The sequence below is a fragment of the Phasianus colchicus genome, chromosome 12 (assembly GCF_987193195.1).
Source record: "Phasianus colchicus chromosome 12, bPhaCol1.hap1.1, whole genome shotgun sequence".
NCBI classification, from domain to species: Eukaryota; Metazoa; Chordata; class Aves; order Galliformes; family Phasianidae; genus Phasianus; species Phasianus colchicus.
The window spans coordinates 6,268,984-6,289,860 of NC_143447.1; the positions used below are offsets into that span (position 1 = coordinate 6,268,984).

The 20,877-nt window shown below is 33.5% G+C and overlaps 1 protein-coding gene across 24 annotated transcripts in view; it reads right to left on the reverse strand.

The window, feature by feature from the left end:
* ENTREP2 (endosomal transmembrane epsin interactor 2) overlaps positions 1 to 20,877 on the reverse strand; it is a 170,358-nt gene that overhangs the window by 106,548 nt on the left and 42,933 nt on the right. For 23 of the 24 annotated variants that reach the window (XR_016470314.1, XR_016470313.1, XR_016470312.1 and 20 more), the window contains 2 exons: positions 19,110 to 19,166; positions 4,564 to 4,674 (listed from right to left, as the gene is read on the reverse strand). Coding sequence is in view for 1 of the 24 variants with exons in the window: in XM_090148758.1 (XP_090004884.1) it covers positions 4,564 to 4,674; positions 19,110 to 19,166 (168 nt within the window). In the remaining 23 variants the exon portion in view is untranslated. Of the gene's footprint in view, positions 1 to 4,563; positions 4,675 to 9,191; positions 9,980 to 19,109; positions 19,167 to 20,877 lie in introns of those variants that run through there. The other variant, XR_016470318.1, reaches the window with a different exon arrangement.

Sequence of the window (20,877 nt, forward strand, 5' to 3'; positions counted from 1 at the left end):
ACGGTCACAAATGTCACGTATACCTACACATACATACAAAAATAATTACAATACAAACTAAGACATGCTTAAGAATAGAGAACACAGCATTAAGAAAAAGTGGAGAAAGTAAGAGTTAATATAACTCCATACTTCCACTTTGGAAAAGATTTGCGTGCTGTTTTCCTGAATTTGGTTTGTTCTGAATACATTAAGTATTCATTAAGCATTAGACTCTTATTAGATTTCTGTGCATGATTATAAAATAAATTCCTGCTCAATGAAGAAAACTGTTATACTGATTTTGAATTCCATATTTGAGAGGGAGAAAGAATTGCGTCATCTATTTTTCTGCCTCCTTCAAACAAAGAGTTTTAGGCCAAAATTTAACTCCAGAAAGGTTTTTAACTAGCCTGCTGCCATGAATTACCACTGCACTTATTTTCTCCATTTGGTATTTCTATGATATCTTCATTCCCATTTTTGCAAGTTATTTAAAGGACTGATAAATGGATATTTCCTGCCTCTCCAGGTCACTTGTTACAGTTCCATCTGAATTGTTAGGACTGAATAGTTCGTACTGAGAAAAGGAATTCTTATCACACAGGAGTTGCTTGACCTACGAGTTTTAAGATGCCGGATCCCAGGTTTCTATAGTCCAATAATGTGTACTAAGAATGACACCCACAGGAAACTTCCACAGCTCTCCATGCGAAGAATAATAGATTCAAGGTACTATTCAGTCATCCTGAATCACTGCTGTATTCCTCTAAGTAAAGATGGAAGCAAAATAGTTGGCTGCTAAGAAATCTAAACTACCATGTTACTTACTCCTCTACAAGGGAAATGTATTTCAAATTTTCCAGACACTAATCCAGCAAAAAAATTCCTAATGAAAACGTGCATTTACTATTTTAACTCAAATGACTCTCTACGGTGTTGTCAATTTCCTGAACAAAGAAATTATGGTATAAGCCTTTCTTGCAGAAGTACCTCATACAGCCATACATGTAGAATCACCTCAACAGAAGTTTTCCTTACTGTATAAGACTTTGAAGAATATTAAAATTGTTAATATATTTAAGTATGTAACGATCAAGACCATATATATATTTATTTATTATCATTCCTGTCAGCTTATTTAGTACTCTGTTTTCATGCTGGTAACAAGAACAGCAGTTGAAAGAATAGAGTCCATTAAAAATCAACAAAATTTACCAGATGAGATGCAGATAACTTTATGCTTTCCATACACAGTGATGAAGTCATACTCAACAGCTGTCTCAGTGGGCTCCAATTCCTGAGACTCTAGGTTGCACTCTAGTCTGTGTAATTGCTAAAAAAGATTATTTTTTTTTTATCTGAGCATTAGAATTAGGCCATTTCTCACATACTACATGGCAGCACTGGAAATACTTCACTACACCAACTCACACAGACTGATTATACCCTCAGTCATAGTTTGCACACCTTCAAGAAGTTGTGCTGTTTATTTCTAACTAGCATACAATTCATGAAGCTGCTTTAAAAATTTCAGTTTTTTTCAGATTTTACACTTGTTTTTAATACTCCATTTAAAAAGCAAAAGATCCAAGTAAAACCCAACTATGGCTTATAATCAGACAACTTCAGCTTCTCAAGTCAACAGAAAATACAATGTGAAATGCCATTGGGGAGGTCTTGCTCTTGAACCCCTGTAGGAATGTTAGAAATGGTGTAAACTGTTAGACAGATAAATGCACAGGGGAAGTTTGAAACCTGAACTTTCAATTTAGAGTTACATCAAAGACAGTAGTCAGAATGCTACAGCACACATACTATATCAGCGCCAGGCAGATCAATACAGTCTTCAGCTGCACAAAAGTTTTTATAACTTTGTCTGAAGTTCTGAACTTCGGATAAAGCTACTACCACTACAATGCTTATTCGTGTGATCCATGGTGACACTGTTCAAAGAAAAATAGTCACTGACCCAAGGTGAGAGACACTTGATATTTCTAACAGAAAATACAGATCCCAGTTCTACTTCTATCTCATGTAATGAACTGGTGTAACATAAAAAAAGGCTGAAAACAGAAGTAGTTCCTTGGTTATAATCCAACATTTATGAAAGATTCTTGATACATTCTGAAACATGTTCCATAACTTCCTACTTCCTGATCTCTTGAGGTCTCCTTCCAATTCCTGAAAATCTGTGATTCTGTAACTCCCTTTTTAATTCTTAAACATTGTTAGAATTGTTTATGTGAAAGTTCTTGCAAAACATCAGGATGTCCTAAAAATATAGCATATTCAGAAAACATTAAGATCTACAATCAGAATGAAACATAAAATTCCTCTTCAATATCAAACATTTTTGAAGAGCTTTTAACAGTTTGCCCTACTATACATTTTTTCCTTCAAGTATGTCTGTGAAGTGACACACTAACTCATTTTTTTTAATGGGGGAGCAGTAAAGAAGGCTGAATATGTCATCACTTTTGTGCCTTCAGCAGTATAGCAGCTGATTCCATACAAAGGTTCAGATGGACCCCTTAAGCCATTATTACATTATTTATAATATCCACTCACAATTTTTTAGTTAATACTGTAGTGCAATAAATGTCAAAAATCCTGAGTAGTTAAGAGCATTTCTAATCTGAAATCATGTATTAAAGAGTAGAGAAATTCTAGGAGATTTTTTTTTGGTCAACAAATCAAAGAACGGTCCATTGAGCAAGAAAAGCGTAAGTAATTCCATTTATTTTCCAACATTTATGTTCTTTTCTTTTCCTTAGGACTTTCATGCTATTCCCATAAGCGAGATGTGACAAGATGGCATCCCATGAGAACACCAATGATACATATCAAACATTTTATCCAGAAACAAATTCAATATACTCCTTACAGTGAACTGCCATAAACAAAACTGTTTCACTCTGCAGGTTAAAATGCAGTTCTTTTGAGAAGCTACTTATTCTTCTACGCAAATACACAGCCATTTCATTAAGTCCTCATGGGAAGTTGTAATACAAACGCACTCCCCAAAAGTAAATTAAAAATAGTATCAAAGCGGAGATGTCAAAAGAAAACAGTAAGACTCACTTCAAAGAGCTCCCAACAAAAGATACCTATGTTACTTAGTTTCAAAAAATACAATTCCAGAATGCAGTACACATCCTGTAACACCTCCAGGTTCCATGAGTTGACCATTCTAGCTCTGCAGCACAATTCCAAATTCCCATAGTAATGAGAAACAGGAACTCCCATCAAGTTCCCCAAATAAAATAAAATAAAATAAAATAAAATAAAATAAAATAAAATAAAATAAAATAAATAAATATAGGAAAAATCCTCTCTGCCTCTCTTTGGGTTAGTGCTGGTTTTCCACACATTCAGATACCTGGCTCCACCATTTGGTTTTGTAAAGCCTGTACCCTAACCAGAGCTGGAAACCACATACACTGTAGAAAGTGTAGTCCATTTATAGAGCTGCAGACACACTCCTTTGAAATAATACACGGGTGATAGGAATACAGAATAAAGGCTTAAAAGCTGACTAAACAAAGTAAAAGCACATGACAAGTTACACCCAAATGTTCTCCCATTCTTCATTTTTCATGTCTCTTTCAAAAATATTTGTTGACATTTTCCTATTTTAACTTTGTTTTATTATATACTTTTGCGTTCAAATAGATGCTTGACAAAAAACAGACGAGGAAAACAATGCCTGAACAGAAGAGATAGAGAAGCATTTTGTGTATTCACCTGCTGACATTAGAGATGAAAATTACTTTTCTCTTTATAATTCAAGTCAACATTTTGGTGTGTGCCCAAAGGATAAGGCCAATACAAGCATAACCCTAATATTTAATCAATATTGTGCATACTCATGTAGTTTAGATAATTTGATTGGTTTACAGTCAGATTACATTAAAAAGAACACTGACGCGTGTCCATAAACATTCTCTAGCTCATTCATCATTCTTACAATCTAATGTCATTTGTCTTCCAAATTCATAGGAAAAATGATCATTATTTTAATATTTATTTTAAATTAGAGTTTTCAGGCAGGCTATGTGTGTTTTTTCACAAGACAAAAACACTGAGTTTAGGTATACTGCACCTTTTAACAATTCAAAGCATGTCATATTATGGCAACTTTTAATTATTATTCTGTATTTTATTTAACATACATTTGCTTTGGTGATTATAAAGTTACTACTTTACGTAGCTCAAAAAATATTACTGTACACATAGTAAAACATCACTATCAGCATGTCTATGCAATATATTAGCTATAGAAGGAGACACTGGATGCAACTGTGACACTTCTAACATTAAACGGCAAACACTGCACTGCTTTGAGGGGGTCTGCATTTCACTTATTCTGCCTACAACAGAAGCAAGTCTTTTAAGGTGGGAAAATATTCTAAGTATGTTAGCTCTTAAATTCTGAAATTTTTCCCAATATGACCTGTCACATCGTAAAGGCTACAGAACACATACTGTTTGAAAATTAAAGCAACATGTGTATAAAATGCAAACAAATGAAAAATAATATATATTGTCCTTTTTAGAAGAAGTTTGTTTTTCATTACTCACCAACTGACATCCTTCCAGGGACTTTACTAGCTGAGCATTCTGACAAGAAAGAATGGAACCAGCTAAATTCAGCATTACACACACTGCAGAGAGCAGCATGAAAAAGGTTATCTGGAAAACAAAAAACAAAAACAAGCACACTATTGATTATTCACTACAGGAGGCAAACGGGAGAAAATAATCATTTAGATGTTCAAGAACTTCCTTCCTACCATGCAATTAGATGGATGTTAAACAGACTTTATACATTTTTAAGAACATTGTAGAATATTCATCAATCTTAAACTGAATCTCACACAATAAACAGCAAAAGTGAAACCAGACTTAACTATCACTTACTTTTGTCCAGGCATTTCAAAATTCCCCATTTTTCTCCCATATTGGTCAAATATTCTGAAAATTTACGGTTTTATTAATTAACATCATTTACAAGTAGTGTTTTTATAATCAAAAGCACTCTTTAAACAATTCAGACTCCTTTCTGATGAGGACATAAGCATCTTAAAGAGGAAAAGTATTGATGAACAGCATGCATAATGAGTTTGTGTAAGTTGGAAAAGGAAAATGAATAAGATTTTTGATAATCTACTTGATTTTTAAACAGCTACAATTTAAACAACATACTCCATATCAGCTACTCACTGTGTTAATGACTCCTTCACCCTCTTTTCAAAATACGTGAAAACAATCATTTACTTGATTGCACCAGCTTAACTATCATTTTACTGCTGTAAACATAAAAAATGCTGGGCCAGTATAAGCAGACGAATTTCAGTATGTGGAGAATTCAATATGTAGGGAAACTGAAAGGCACAAGCAGGAAGAGAACAAAAACATGTACTCAATGCACTTTTGAGATAAATATAGGCTATGCTGTATCTCCTAGAAGTATTCCATTAATATCTAGGGGGTTTGTTTTTGTTTTCTGAATATTCAGCTTATTTATTCAAATATGCGGTGAACTTTTTCTAGCCCTTTTACTGCAAACTGCTTTGAACAGTTCTGCGGACCTTTTGAGAAAAATCAACTCCCTCTTTTTATTATTATTTATTTTTTAAATTGCCAGTATTTCAAATGCTAGCCTCGTATTACAAACTGCCCTGAAAAAAAATTCCACATTACTGGTCACATTATATTCCTCTTATGAACTACACACAGGATCCTGAGAATTCGTATGTTCAGAGAAATGCAATGGACATCAAAACTTGTTTGAAAAGGAAGAAAGGAAGAAACCATCAGCCTCCTTTGCTCTCAGCAGATTTCAGATGAAGTTCTTGCATTTCACTCATCTCCAAAGTAATAAAAGTTGAACATCCTGTAACTTTATACTGACTGACTTGAACAGGTTCATAAGTGAAAAAGACACAGTGTGAGGCTAAGCATTACTTTCTTTACCTTTCCAGCCACAATATATAAGGCTAAATGTGATGAAATGGCTCAGCTGAAAAGTGCATATGCACCTCAGTAATTCTGCAGATGAAACCACATTGGGAAGAAGTGTTTGAAGTGGTGCAAAACAGACCTAATCGTGCTTTCCTAACATGCTACTGTTTAATTTGGGGCTTCACTGATAAGGGAATTACTACAGCAATGCTTATGTCTGTCCTATTTTCTTCTATATTACTAATGCAGCAGCTTTGCAAATAAAGAAAAATGGAGAGAGAATTTGTAAGATAACTCTTCCAGATTCATCATGCTTTCCTTCATAACCCATTTATTTCTGGAAGGATCATGGTATTTTTAAGTATTCATTCTTGAACATCAGGTTACTAACGAAGGAACCCAAAATGGATCATGCAGTGTATCTGCAATAAATATAGGCATATTTTTAACGAGTGGTTTTCAATAAACATACTGCTTAAGTATAAAATGAAGATAACAAAGATGCCCACGTTCAGCTAAAAACAAATCAATGTATAAATTAAACTCAATTTACCAAAAAATTATCTTAACATTTTGTCTTTCAAATTAGTGAAAAAATAGATACTGAACACAGTGACATGCCATTTATGCTTCACCGCAGCATAGAGAGTATTCAAAGTATTCAGTTCATTTAAAAAATGTGAGAAATATCTAACAGCATCACACAACGCATTTGATTGATTTTTGTAACATTTTAAAAGGAAAAGACACAGGACAGAGTTCTAACACATCAACAATAAAACCAATATTTGATCAAACTAAAACCCACTTAATAAGCAGCTCTGTCAGCAAAACATAAATAGATTCATAATAAATAATATCTCCATGAGTGGGAAGATAACACATTTTAGTTCTCTTTTCAAACCCCCTAATCTGTATCTCTCTTCACAAAATGTAGTCCACACAAACGTGTCATCTTTAACAGCCTAGATATGGAGGGTCAAGTCAGTCTGCTCTTCCTCGCTCCCTTTCATTTTGTTTCTCTTTTCTTCCCCTCAATCTGCCAGACTTCTATGTGATTCTAGAGAACACATCAATTAAACTATAATAAATATACACATTTTGCATATATTTCATTGGTAAATAGCTACAATTACTAGATAGGATGAGTCCAAACAGAAGAAATAAGGTTTAATTAACACAGGTACTCTGATAAGCCTTAATTATCTTTGCAATATCAACCTGATGAAAAATATTTTGCAAAATACCAAGGAGGACTGTAAGATAGGCATTAACTCAAGAATGCAATTTAAAATTTGGTGTGGAATTATCCCATTTAATTATTCCAAAATCTGGCTTTAATTGAACTATACATTTCTTAAAACTGCTTAAAATACAAATATGCCCAGTGTATCAAGGATGGGTTTTAAACATCGCAGACCCAACATGTACACTTAATTAAATATCACAGTGCACTCATTTGCACAGAATGAAAATGTGAGTTCCCCACTCTGCCTTTTCAAGGGACAGCTTATAATGCATTAAGACTGTAATATTTTCCATGTTAAAAGAAAAAAATATTTTAACCCTAACGCTAATGGGTCGTGTTAATTTTACAGTCCTATCTTTAAAATAAGACTTGTAAACAAATCTCAATTTACAAATAAATAGTAACACAAAAATCATTAGGATTACGAGAGCTCAACTATAGCGAAAATGTTCAAAAATAAAGCACACTTAGCACTTATTTTTTCCTATTCTGATACTTCCTTTTTCATGTTTCTAATAGGAAACCACTTTTGATAACTGATTAAAAATAATATACAGTTATTTTGAACATTTATCCACTTGAGCCTTCTAAAAAATTAGTAAAGAACTTCCCATTCACACAGCAATAGAATTGTCTGCAATGTTCTCATCTTTCTTAATAATCCAATCTTTCTTAATAGTCCAAGAATGTACATTAATTTAAAAATGCAAGTATTTATATACGCATTATTTTACAACCTGCACGTGCCATTAAAAGTACATTTATCACTGTCAGAATTCTGCCTTGTGTTTTCCATTCACTCTGTTTTGAACATTAAACTAGGAAAATCTAATGTGAAAGACAGCTGTAATTCCCCAAACAATTACTTGACACTAATACACAACTTAAGTCAGCATCAAAATGATTGTCAATCACACTGCAAGAAAACAAACTTTGAACATTACATTATGCTTTAGAACAGTATTCAATACTCAGAGCACTCTTCTTCAATGATATAAGTAGCATGTTACATTTCTTATATTTTGTATAATGATTAATAAGTATTTACATCAGTAGATGAGATGGAAAAGCATATACGACATTTGAAGAAATATATTACATGCTGTAAGCTTATTTAATCATGATACAACTTTATAAACAATGATACAACTCTGATTCAGGAGAGATCTCTGAAGGCTTTATTGACTAGTGAAATATAGACAAGAAAATGGTTAAACCAGCTTCCTTACGATGGGTTCCACGATTGAAGTACGTGCTGTCTCAAGAAATACTTCCTTTCTTCTAAAATTTGCCATTTTCGTTAGTGCCATCTTGTACTAAGAAAAGTTACAAACTACTGTTTCTTAATGACCTTTTCAAGGCCTGCAATGTCATCTGTAAAATAGGAGCTCTCTTAATCAAGACAAAGAGTCATCATACCTATCACTATTCCTATCACCTTTTCAATGAAGTAATTGGAATTGTACTCAGCATTCAATATATGGATTTAAAATGTGACACATATAACAAGATATTATGGCTTGCTCTGTATTTCTTCTCTAAGAACCCCTAGCATTTTATATGTATTACTGGAAGGCAAATACTGAACTTGGTAGTTTTGGAAAACTACTCACAAACTCTACCTGACTGTAAATTCATACCTCACCTTACTTCAGACTATTTTTTCTTGACTTAGTCATAATCTTTAGTCATAATCCTAATAATGAGTATAACGCGTTATTATGTTATCTTGATTAACTGATAATAGTCTTTATTTGTACTCTCTTCAAATGGTCCCTCTGTAAGCTTTGCAGAAATTAAAAAAACCTATCAACATGTAATTCTAAGAATACAAATCACTTCCCATTAAATCAAGTTGTATTCATTTTACTTTATTAGTATTATTACAATTATTTATTTTATCTTAATAAACTAATTGTATTTAAAAGCTAAATCCAAAGATTGAATATTGCGATGGCAATGTTTCTTTTGTTTGGTATGGTGCAACGTGCATTACCTGCATGGAGCCTGAAGAGAAGCACAATGAGCTCTTAGTGTGGAGCTCCAGGCTTGTCCAGGGCAGGGAGGATTCCTGAGACCCCAAGATGTGGGCAGGAGGGTCTCAGCATAGAGCAGAGCTCACGGAGCAGGCAGCAGTAGCCAGGATGCACAGAACCATATCAGGGAGTGGAAATGGAGTGACATGCTTCCACTTGGGACATAACCGAGGCAAGCAAACTAGCAAGGACTCAGAATAAAACTACCTGGATTCCAAGAAGAATCATATTAAAACCCTTCAATAATTTCTACCGTCTTATGTAGTTCCATTATAAAAGGTAACTATTAGAGTTTATATCCTAAAAAAATCTGGCTTTAAAGCATCTTGGTTTTTTTTCTACACAACTCACAATAAAAGAATCTCCAAACAGATCTGAGTCAAAACTGTGACCAACATGAAATTGTACCATAAGCAAAACTAAATTGCCTCTTAAGTGAAGTATAAAGAAACATATTAAGGTAATAACAGTGAGAAGCCAAAACTAGGCAGACTCAGATCCAGGTCTAGATTTTTCCTAAGATTTATTAGCAATTGGAATACTGTATCTAAGAGCATAGTGGAACGTTCATCACAAAGGCAACACAAAATTACATTTTTTGAATTATTTTGGTCTGTATGCAGTGACTCCAGAAGTTTTGGTGCTCATGGCTGAGGTTCTTTGGGCTCAGTCATATTACATGATCCTACAGATCCCTTCTGGCCTTATTTATTCAGCTATGAAGTGCACGACACAAATATATCAGAAGATAAAGCTAAAGGTTGATTACAATTTATGTAATTAAATATATAACCCACAGATCATTCTAAAGTGAACCCAATTATAAAACTTACTGCACAGGAAAGTTAATCACACTAACACTGTTGTCTAATGGTTTCCAAGTGCACAAGAAGCAAAATTTAGCTTCCCGTTATTTCCTTCATAATAGAGACTCTTCTATTTCATGATTCAATACATCATTTTCAAAATTATTTCTCAACATTTGCCAAGAGGTGACTGATAATGAAAAAGAATTGGCATTTCAAATCTGTTTAATTGAGCATTCCATGTCCTTTGCCCAAATTAAAATAAAGGTCTCAACAACAATACTCTCTATCAGTCCCTAGTAATGATCTGTATTAAACAGGCAGAAATATACTCTGCTCTGCAACATAACTTGTTAAAGATTTAATGCTTCTAAGTGAAGAAACACAAATTATATTGTTTCATCCTGAAATATATATAACCATTACATTCCAGACATTACTAAATTGAATTAAATTTCCCACAGATAGTTCCTTTTGACTAGGTCTAATGAGGTTGTCTGACTTCAGAGAAAGCTGAAATCTTGTTATAATTATTAAACTACACTCAACTGTTTAAATTTTTAAAAATAAATACTCAGGTGAAGACTTCTAAAATTAAATTTGGAATGCACAATTTTAATTGACCATGTTAAAGGCCCTACTGATTTGTTTCCATCCACACAAACTTTTAGTTCAATTAATTTATTAATTTATTAATTATTGCTGGCCAATATTTTCATTCTCTTTTTTGTGTGTGAAAAAATTAATATATACTACTAATAAAACAATATGTTATAATAAATACTATTGTCATTAATTTCTAAGAAAAAGGTATGGCTGTCCACAATTGAGGCTTTGACCAAGAGTCGGTATATCTCATTTTCAAACTCATCATCTGAAAGCTGCCACCAAGAGCACTGTGTATGAACAGAACAAGGCACTGTGTACTTCCAGCAGGATTTGCATCATGAAAAACAAAATGTACTTAAGAACCAGAACAGTTTCCTCCTGTAGCATTCTTTAGTAGTATATAACAATAAAGGCAGAGATTCAATAGCTGCTTCTAAAGCTTTTGAAGAACTCTACATTCAAAAATGTGACCTTGTCTCTGGATACACAGGGACAGATAAAGGGAAATACCTGATAGTATCAAAAGCAATCTCCTCTGATATCTTATAATGAGAGTGTACCATTCAATATCCTGAAGAAATTCTCTATCAGTAAAGGCAATTTAGATAGGTAGATGTTTTCAAGAATCACAGAATCGTAGGTGTTGGAAGGGACCTCCAGAGATCATCGAGTCCAACCCCCCTGCCAAAGCAGGTTCCCTACACCTTTTGATAGCAATACAATTTTTTTCCACATATGATCAGGTTAAAGGACTGCAACACAAGTGAGTTTAGTACTGTCACATTCTACATGTTAACAGTATATGTTCATTATTTCTGTGATGCTATATTACATAGCGTACAGAGGTACTGATTTATAGTTGATTTTAATATTTTTTGGGAAGTGTACCAGGAGGTCTGATTTAGTAATAAAGTTCCAGTGCTCTCAACTCATAAACAGATTAAACAGAAATTTGTCAAAGCTAGATAATTCAGCATCTACTCATTTTTTTGCTGTTTTCATTTTAACATTCACACATTTCTGAAGTGGATGTTTTCATTGGAAAATGAAAAACTTAGTCCAAACAGATAATTTTGACAGTTGTTCTGCTGGTTCTATCATCTCCCTACCATTATTCACAGTGCAACAAACATCTGCATTTGATTTGTAGTAATTTATTTTGGTATCTAGAACACTTCTTTGGCGTGTTTCAAACCCTCACAATAATCTGCTCCTTTTGTCCCCCTCCTTCCCCAGCTCAGTGAGCTGCAGAGGTAAGTTGCAGGTTTCGCATGTGCTTGCTTCTACGTGTATCTTCTGTGATCAAAATAACTTCCAACATTAATCATTTTTAATATAATTCTGACTATATCAGCCAGATATAAAACTTGCAACTACTTCAGACATATCTCCTTTCAATGTATTATCTGATGAAGAAAATAATTACATTAATTACATTTTTAAAATTACCTAATAAAATAGGTAATCTCAAATCTCAAACATTTTCCATGACAATGGAAAAGCACACTTCAATTAGAAAATAACTTTTTCTACGTTAGTTTTGTTTATAACAAAATGCTATATGTAAATGAAAGAGCCAGCTAGATCAGTAATCTGAAATTAATACATTAAAAAGAATGCATTTATACTGCAGTAATTTTTCAGTTAATCTACATGAGAGTGAACTTATGGTTCCAAAGTGACTGCATTAATGGGTTCTTCCATTTATACATACGTTACTTTTGCAACTGTCACACTGCTGCAACAATTCACCTTCAGAACAAATAGAAGTCCCAACAAAATATTGCACTGTGTAAATTAACCTTCCATAACATCTGTAGCAGAATGCCCAGAGGAAATAAAAGCTCATGCTGTCCTGCTGACAAGGACAGGCATCAAAAGGCTACGCAAGCAGCCCCTCCTGACAGCAGCATAATTAGAGAGAAGCAGGTTGTGAAGTTCAAATACACAAATATTTTGCATCTGTCTTTTCCAAAATATTAATAGCAATTGCTTATTCATGTGTAATTATCCTCATTAACAAACAGTTATGTGGTATCAGTGAAGGCTAACACACCAGGAATGCTTCTACTTTTGCCGCCGGGGAAGAAGGCTTATACATGTTTCTCTGCTCAGCATGACTAAGTTTCTGGTCCTCCATTCCATGCAAGTAGAAATTTATCACAGCAGCGAGAACAAAAAAAGGAGGACAACATCTAAGCTGGTTCCTACTGCTTCGTATCTCTAAACCTTTGGCCACTTCAGTGTTAGAAAAATGATACAATTTCTTCTTTATTGTTGTATCCGCAGATACTTCAGCAGAAGGTAAACAGCCAGGTCTTTGCTGTTTTCAATGCCAACTGAACAAGTACCAGAGAAAAGTAGTCCTCTTGCCACCCTTGCCATAGAGCCAATCTTTTGGTTTTCCAATCAAATACAAGTAGTGATTTTGTACTGTGCTGCTTAGGGAGAAGGGAAGGAGATCAGGAAAAGCAGTAACTTCATGATATATTTATCTCTATACTTATAAATATACTCAAAGACACATACATGTTGTTGTCACATCGCTGTTCTACTGCAAACTACAGGTCTCCTCAAACAGAATAAAGCCACTGAACTATTGTAATGGGCTGAATTTTCATTAAGAATCGCAGCTTAAAGCTAATGTGTTCTCTTAACTCATCTTCAACTCAAATGGAAGCAAAAAAATGTGAACATGCTCTTTTTTTAATGACTTTGTTCTACAAGAATAAATATGAAAATAGTATTAATGAACATGTTAGTCTGATGATCATCTGAAAAGAGATCAAAATGAGCCAAAAGATTACTGCTTTTTCCCCTTAATCAGCCTTCTAGTACTACAGTGCTATGCAAATCAGCAAAGAAAAAATGTGTAAAACCACAGGTAAAGCTCTAAGGGACTACACCAGATCTTCTGACTGTACTGCTCACATCCACCCTACTGTCATACACAAACCATAAATCACAGAAGCTTAGAGGACTTAGCTCTTCTATGAGCCTCTTTATAATATACTACTGCAGCATCTCAAAGGTAAAAGTCAATTTGTGCTGTGCTGCTACAAGCATATAGGGAGAAAAGGCTTTGGCATACTGTGAAAGTACCATTTTCATTACTCTCTCTGGATAGAAAACATACTTTTTTATTAATGTGTAATTTTGTAAAATGACCACCTCATATTTCAGCCTTCTAACATGACAATACCTATATCCAGTCTACAAAATATCCAAATTTTCTTCTGCTGATATGGTTAAACAAATGCTTCTTACTTATCTTCAGAAATGCATTTTATCACAATTGTGTCTAAAAGATACAACTATAAAGGTATAATGGACTCCAAGGATTTAAAAGTAGTTAATTCTTTCTCTCCCTATGACCACATGGTACGAAGCTATGTATGGTAAAACTAAGAACAGGAAAGGGACTAAAATATCTACAGTGTGGAAAAACTACTCAAGCCTGAGGAGAAAGTTATTTAAGAAGCAAGGGTAAATATTGTGACATTTCTAGCATATAAACAAAAAGTGACCAATAAGGGAGACTACAAACACCTAAAAAATGAAAACAGATATATATCCCTAAAAATAAAATAAATTTGCTTCTCTGGTGCTTACAGAGGAAGTGAGGCAGATGTCAGGAGCAGAGATTAATTTCCCAAGGAGGAAGAATACTGAAGGAAATAAGGCTCATGCCAAGAAAGAATTGAAGAAATTAGAAATGTGAAAAAGCTGCCAAAAAGTCCAGGACCATATGGGCTGCAGCCTACACTTCTAAAAGAAAGAGTAAATGAGATGGAAGAACCATTAGCAGATATATTTAGAAAGCGTGTGAGAACAGGGGAATTACTGATGGACTGAAGAGAGGCAAATGTAACACCCATACCATACCCTTCATTTAAGAAGCAGCAATGACTCTGCAACTGTGAGAGTTCCCTATTGCCAAAGTATTGTGCTAGTATTAACTGCTGACATGGCAGAAGGGACTGCTGCTTAAGAGTAACTGAGATGTGCTTGTCCAAAAGAGTTAAGTGTTAGTCCCAGCAGGCTTTGTCTGCTCTTCTTTCTTAGGGTGTTTTAAAATTCTAACAATGCTCAAAAGAGCAGTCTTTATTATTTTATATTACTTTGAATACTGAAATATCCATTTCTATGTTTTTATGGGTAATTTACTGAAATACAACAGTCAACCAGGTCAGAGAAAGATTTACTACTCCAGCAATTCCTATATATATTCAGCCAGACTAAAGCAAGCCTTGAAAGCAACTAACTTTGAAATTTAACATTGAAATGCCAAAAACAAAATAAAATGCCAACAACAAAATAAAATGCCAACACATATGAATGTACATAAGCAAATCACAGTAATAGTAATTAATCTAGATCTCAAAATATTAATTCTAAGTAAAACAACATCCAATGCCACGGGAAGAGAAGCAGAAGATAGTGGTGAAAACTTGATCTGTAAGAGAAGTATTCAATTTCTAAAATATTCTTTAGTGATGTTAAAGAAAATAATCAGTAATTAAACAATTAAAGAAGAATCAATGACAAACTCTGAAAAAACTGAATGACTTCTCTTGGAGTCCTGATACATAAATATAGCTCAGCATATACAGAATGCTGCACTGTAATTCAGATTGGCATACCGAATGAATTTAAGAAGCAATAACTTTAGTAGATGGCAGATGTTTTTTATTCAGCTATAATTTATAAATAGGAATTCTCCCCAGTCTGGACTTACATTCCTTCCTTTTCACAAATAACCATTTTTTTCCATAATCATCTTTCATTCATTGTTTATATTCCACCAAATTCCAATCTAAACATTTCTCTGATACCTCTGTTTATACACGATACTAGCTGATAAGAAAAACTACTCAAAAAATAACAAGTAAAATATTCACTTTCACTTTCCTTAGTTACAGTGTAAGACACTAACTGTTCTGCAGATGAGCTTCTGTTCATGCAACAGTCTACTGAAATCCGGTATGGGAATGGAAATGTTGTACTAGAGGACAAAATCTAACCACTACCATCACTTATCAGAGCCAACATACAAAATGTGCACCTAGCAACTGAGAAGCAAAAGAGTAAGAAATATTGGTAGAAATTTGAGGAATTTTTGTTTGGTCAAATCTTTTAAGAGATCTGAATACTAAGAAATTGAGTTATTTTAAAAGCAAGAGGCGACTCCCATTGTCGTAATGCAAGCATTTGGCAGCCATTAAGCTCCAGCAGAAAATAATCTTCAAAAAGTTTTTAAAATCTGAATCTATGTCAAGTACTCCTCTAACAGAAGCGTAGCAATTGAAATAACTCAAACTAATCAGACTCACAAGTTCAACATTGTTATCTGAAACAGATATTTCCTACTAGTCATGACTTTTTCCTCTTTAAATGGTAACTGACACTCACTGTAGTGTACAAAATACTTTTTGTATTTGAGAACACAGCATTAACAACTGTTATAGAGTAATGGTAGGCTCAGACAAAATCTTACTAGTCTACCAAAAGAAAACAATATTAATGGGTTATGGTAAAACTTAGACAATTTTTAAGGCACGTTGCTTGTCAAAGAGGTTAACTTACTGATCTGGATACAGTGTCAAATTTTTATGGGAAAAAACCATGTAAAACGCTGCTACATGCACATTTTGTCAAAGGCAATATTTACCTCAACCCTTATTAACACCATCATTTCACCATTTTAATAACATAGATTTGAATCTAGTATTGCTTTGTCCTAATACATTAATTGAAGCTCTGTTAGCAGCAGCATATGAAGTATAAGTTAATTTGCATTATTAAGTGAACTACATGTATCTCACAAAATATAAGATGTAGCTGAAAATTGTTTTTCAGACAAAGAACAACTAGTAATTTGGAATATCCTTTTCTTGCCATACAGATAACTGGTTAAAAAGAATTCTCTGCCATGTCATTTTAGGCAAGTCAGAGGTAAGTTACATGTAAAGATGCACGCAGACCACTACTGACAGACTAATCACTTCTAATTTCACTATTATTTTTTAAATGCATTAATAAACTTTTGAAAATGGAAGCATGTTTCATGAATATCTATTAATTCAAACCACAGTCCAGTCTTCAATGTATGTACTAAGCAATAATTCAGTTCTTTCAGCCATTTAAGATTTCACACTGTCATCTCTGGCATGATCATTACCTTTCTTTAAAAATGCATATTCATCAAAATGTTTGCGATTCAATGGATCTTCTATTTAAATTATCAAGCCAAATCACTGTCTAAAAGAGAGACAGTTGTAACAGTGGCATAAAAGCAGTACTGGATATCTGTATTTGTTTACACACAATGAATACTAAAGTCTCTCCAAGACTGAGTAAAAGAAAAATATAATTCAAGTACTTCCACGTCTATTACATCAATCTTTGTAAGATTTTTTCCAATTATATATTATGGCACTATTATATTCAGAAATATTAAAAAACACTTTTTTCATAAATATATATACATATTAAGATAGATTGACGGGAACCCTAATCATGCTATTATAAGAAATATATTTGAAAAAGAAGAATAATACAGAAAAGAATGAAGTTTATGCTCAGCAACAATCCATTTCAAGAAATATTTATCTAGAAAAATGTAATGAAAAGCAGCTTAGTGTATAGGTAATAGGATATTAAAATTAAGTTAAAACCGTACGTCTCCATACTTGTCTGAGAGAGAAGTGACAGCTGGGAACTGAAAAACATTTGCCGAAATATTACAAGGTTCTTATTCTCTTTTAAATACAGTCTTAAACTGTACTGTAGTCAAAGGCAGGCAAGTAATAATGAATCAGTGTGCAAAGCAGAAAATACAACAAGTGAAAAATAAAAGTCCTGTAATTTTTCTTGGCATGGAATGAAAATCTGTTTTGTAATCCTAAATTACACCCCAATCATACTGAGAGTTTTTCAATTTGTAAATGCATACTGCAAGTTCTTCTAAGTTTATTTCTGCATGAATTATGTGTTAAAGCATTAAAAGGAAGACTTCAAATACATACTACAACCACTCAGGTTATCAAAGTAATGCAATGATATTCCTACTACAATAATGCTTACATACAGAAATGTCTGTCAGTGTGATATTTTCAAAGAAAATGTGTTAACACACTGGAAAATTAATGTGGTAAAAGACATTAAAATACATTTTAAGAAGCATTAACCCTTAGTATTGGGATCAAGAGTTGTCTACAGACAAATCTTATGTACATATACAATAAGAAAATACAATTTTAATGTATTCCAGTTGAAATATTTTATATTTTATATTTCTAAACGTAGGAGTGAGCAGCAAATCAAACTATACATGTCTCTTAATGAGTTAAATTCATTAACTTATGAGTTAACATTTAAGTACATCAAATTATTCAGTTCATTTTAATTGGTGTTTCACTGTATGACTTTACAAGCATGTCAATTACTTCAAGTGGCAATCAGTAAAAGGTCTATTAATAACAATAGTAGTTAATTTTTATCAGAACATACACTGCTCATCAAAAATTAACCAAAACTTTACCATATTTTATTTCTTCCAAGTGTTCCAATTTCTGTAACACACATGTACTAAAAATACACAACATACCACAGTTCAAAACATGCCTAGCTATCACTGATCTACACTGGATTTTTACCACTGTATTGGATTTTTACATTGTATTCTAAAATCACGCATGCTAAACATCTTGTTTTATTCATTCTTAGCAAACAAAATAGTTTTCCCAAATTAATCTTCATATCCCCTTAAGGAACATAACACTTAGAGGGAATCAGTATTTGAGGAGAAATTTAACTGACAAATAGAAACAATTATTTTGCTCAGATTGCTGCCTGCTTTAGATAAGGAAAGACTACCAAATATTTCACAAATCTAATAATACTGAGTTCTTACTCAATTATTTCCTAAGTCATAAAGCAAAATTAATATCATTCCATACATTTTAGATGCATCTTCATTCAACTTCATTCATGCTATGTAGTACATAAACATAATTGAAACTATGCATTCTTCTTACGGAATGAAATAAAGATCGTAATTAATAAATATTATATAATAAGTGGGAAAATATTTCCAAAACCAAAATGATTTTAAAACCTTCTTTTCTTCATTTATAGTAGTTTGGAAGCATACATAATGCTACATCATGCTAGCAAATACACAAACTGCAGTACTATATAGGAATTCTATCCAGTTTACCAATCTGCTACTCATCATCAACCAAAAGTACAATGGGATGCCACAAGGTCCACAGTAGACCATTGAAGCCCTTACTTAAAGTCCATTTGTAACATTTCAAAGTAGCAAGATAACAAAACCTAATCTTGACAGGCACAGGTGAATATAAAGACAAAACCTTTAGGAGTTACTTATGCAGAATCCTTTGCTCAACTTACACAAAGCTGTATAACACAACTGACTGCAGTCCCACCATCACTCACCACAAGTGAAAGGGGCCTCTTCCATGAAACAACACCAATCAATCCCGACAGCAGCACCTGCAACAGAGAAAGCAGAATCATCAAAGACATGGGTTTTATAACAACACTGTTAAAAATAATTATAATAGTATGTACTAAGGTGAATTTCAGTCGTGACACGTTTCTAGAGTGTTGGAACCAATTTGCTAAAAAGATGTTTTCATTTTATTCTGAGTAAGAATTAAACAGAAGTACTGTTAATCTGTTTTTCAATCCAACTGCCAAATCCAATTAGTTCTGATAGAATACAATAGGTCTTCAAACAAGTTCTCCCCAAGTGCCAGACATTATCAACAATAACAGAGGAAAAATGTAAATTTTCACGTGATCTCTCAGCATCCACAAAAATCAGCTCAGAGAAACACACAAGAAGGGGAGTCAAGATGTGGCAATTATTAATTCTGTTAGTATTTCAACACAGCTACAGTAAACACAGAATGAGTAAAATACAACAGGGGTGAAGGAAAAAAAAAAAAGGGCATCAGGAATTTTTTTCCATTAGGACATTTAATTAAAATAAAATCCAGGGAATAGGCTTATTTCATGGTTCTGCAGTATCATTTACCCTGTCTGACTAACAGTAACTCTTATACTTAGCTAAACTGATACTATCATTATGAAATCTTCTGTAATTGCTTAGAGTAAGCTGTAGTATCATTACTGCTCTCTATAGACCTTTGATATTCAAAGGGGTGAAAGACCAGGAGCTAATAAATACTCCTTCCCATTACATGGTATTTGAAGCTGGCTGAAATTCAAATGTCAGAAAGTCACCATTCTCACTCTATCATGCTTTACTAGCAATTCTTCATGTATATTAACTGTAGGGCATAATAATTAAAAAAAGCATCTATATTTATCATCTAGAAGCAATGTTGTACACTCTTGCTGGTAAACCAGGCTTGAAATAAGAGTGTCTGCTGATGCTTGGTGTGAATATGCAAGGAAGATCTCTTGGTGCACAGAAAAGGTGGGTGGTGGAGTGCCCAGTTTAAGCTCTCACTGGTCTGTGGGCATTCATATTGTAACTTATTACACACAACTTAATGAAATCCACAGCTACTGCAGCTGAAAATATTATTTAGGAAGGCATGTTGGAAGATGCATCTTCTGATATTTAGCAGCTACGGAAAAACCTCAGATAAGGTTTCATAGTAAGACTACAATGATGTTAGTTCTGAATCCAAGTACAAATAGAACCGGTGAGAAGAAAAAGAAAGCATGGCAAAAAGTGAGCCAAAACCAGGATATGGATAGCTAATGACCACGCAAATGGTCTCCACATACAAACACGTGGTTTGTATTCTACAGCATATCTTATAGCATTATAGTTATGCATCAGATTTCTGCATGCTGACCAAGGCACAGAGAAGCAGAGTTTCATTTCCGAAGTTAATTTAATTTGCTCACACAGATGCATTTGCCTATGATTGCTGTATGGCAACTGTCTCTGGCTGATAATCATGTAATGTGAAGCTGCACTCAGGAAGGTAAAATGACAGGGTTATCTAGCTTTACTTAGGCTAGACAGCAGCATGCTCTTAATTAAATAAATGGAACAGCTGAAACTGTGAGGTTATTACAGAAAATCCTTTAGGAAAAACAAAAAAAAACTGCCTTCCAAAAATTATGTGTTGATATGTAAAATACTCAATAAATCAGTATTTCTCAGTCACCAAGTTGTGTTAAAGAGTCAAACTGGTTTAGTACACTATCTACAGCTAGCAAA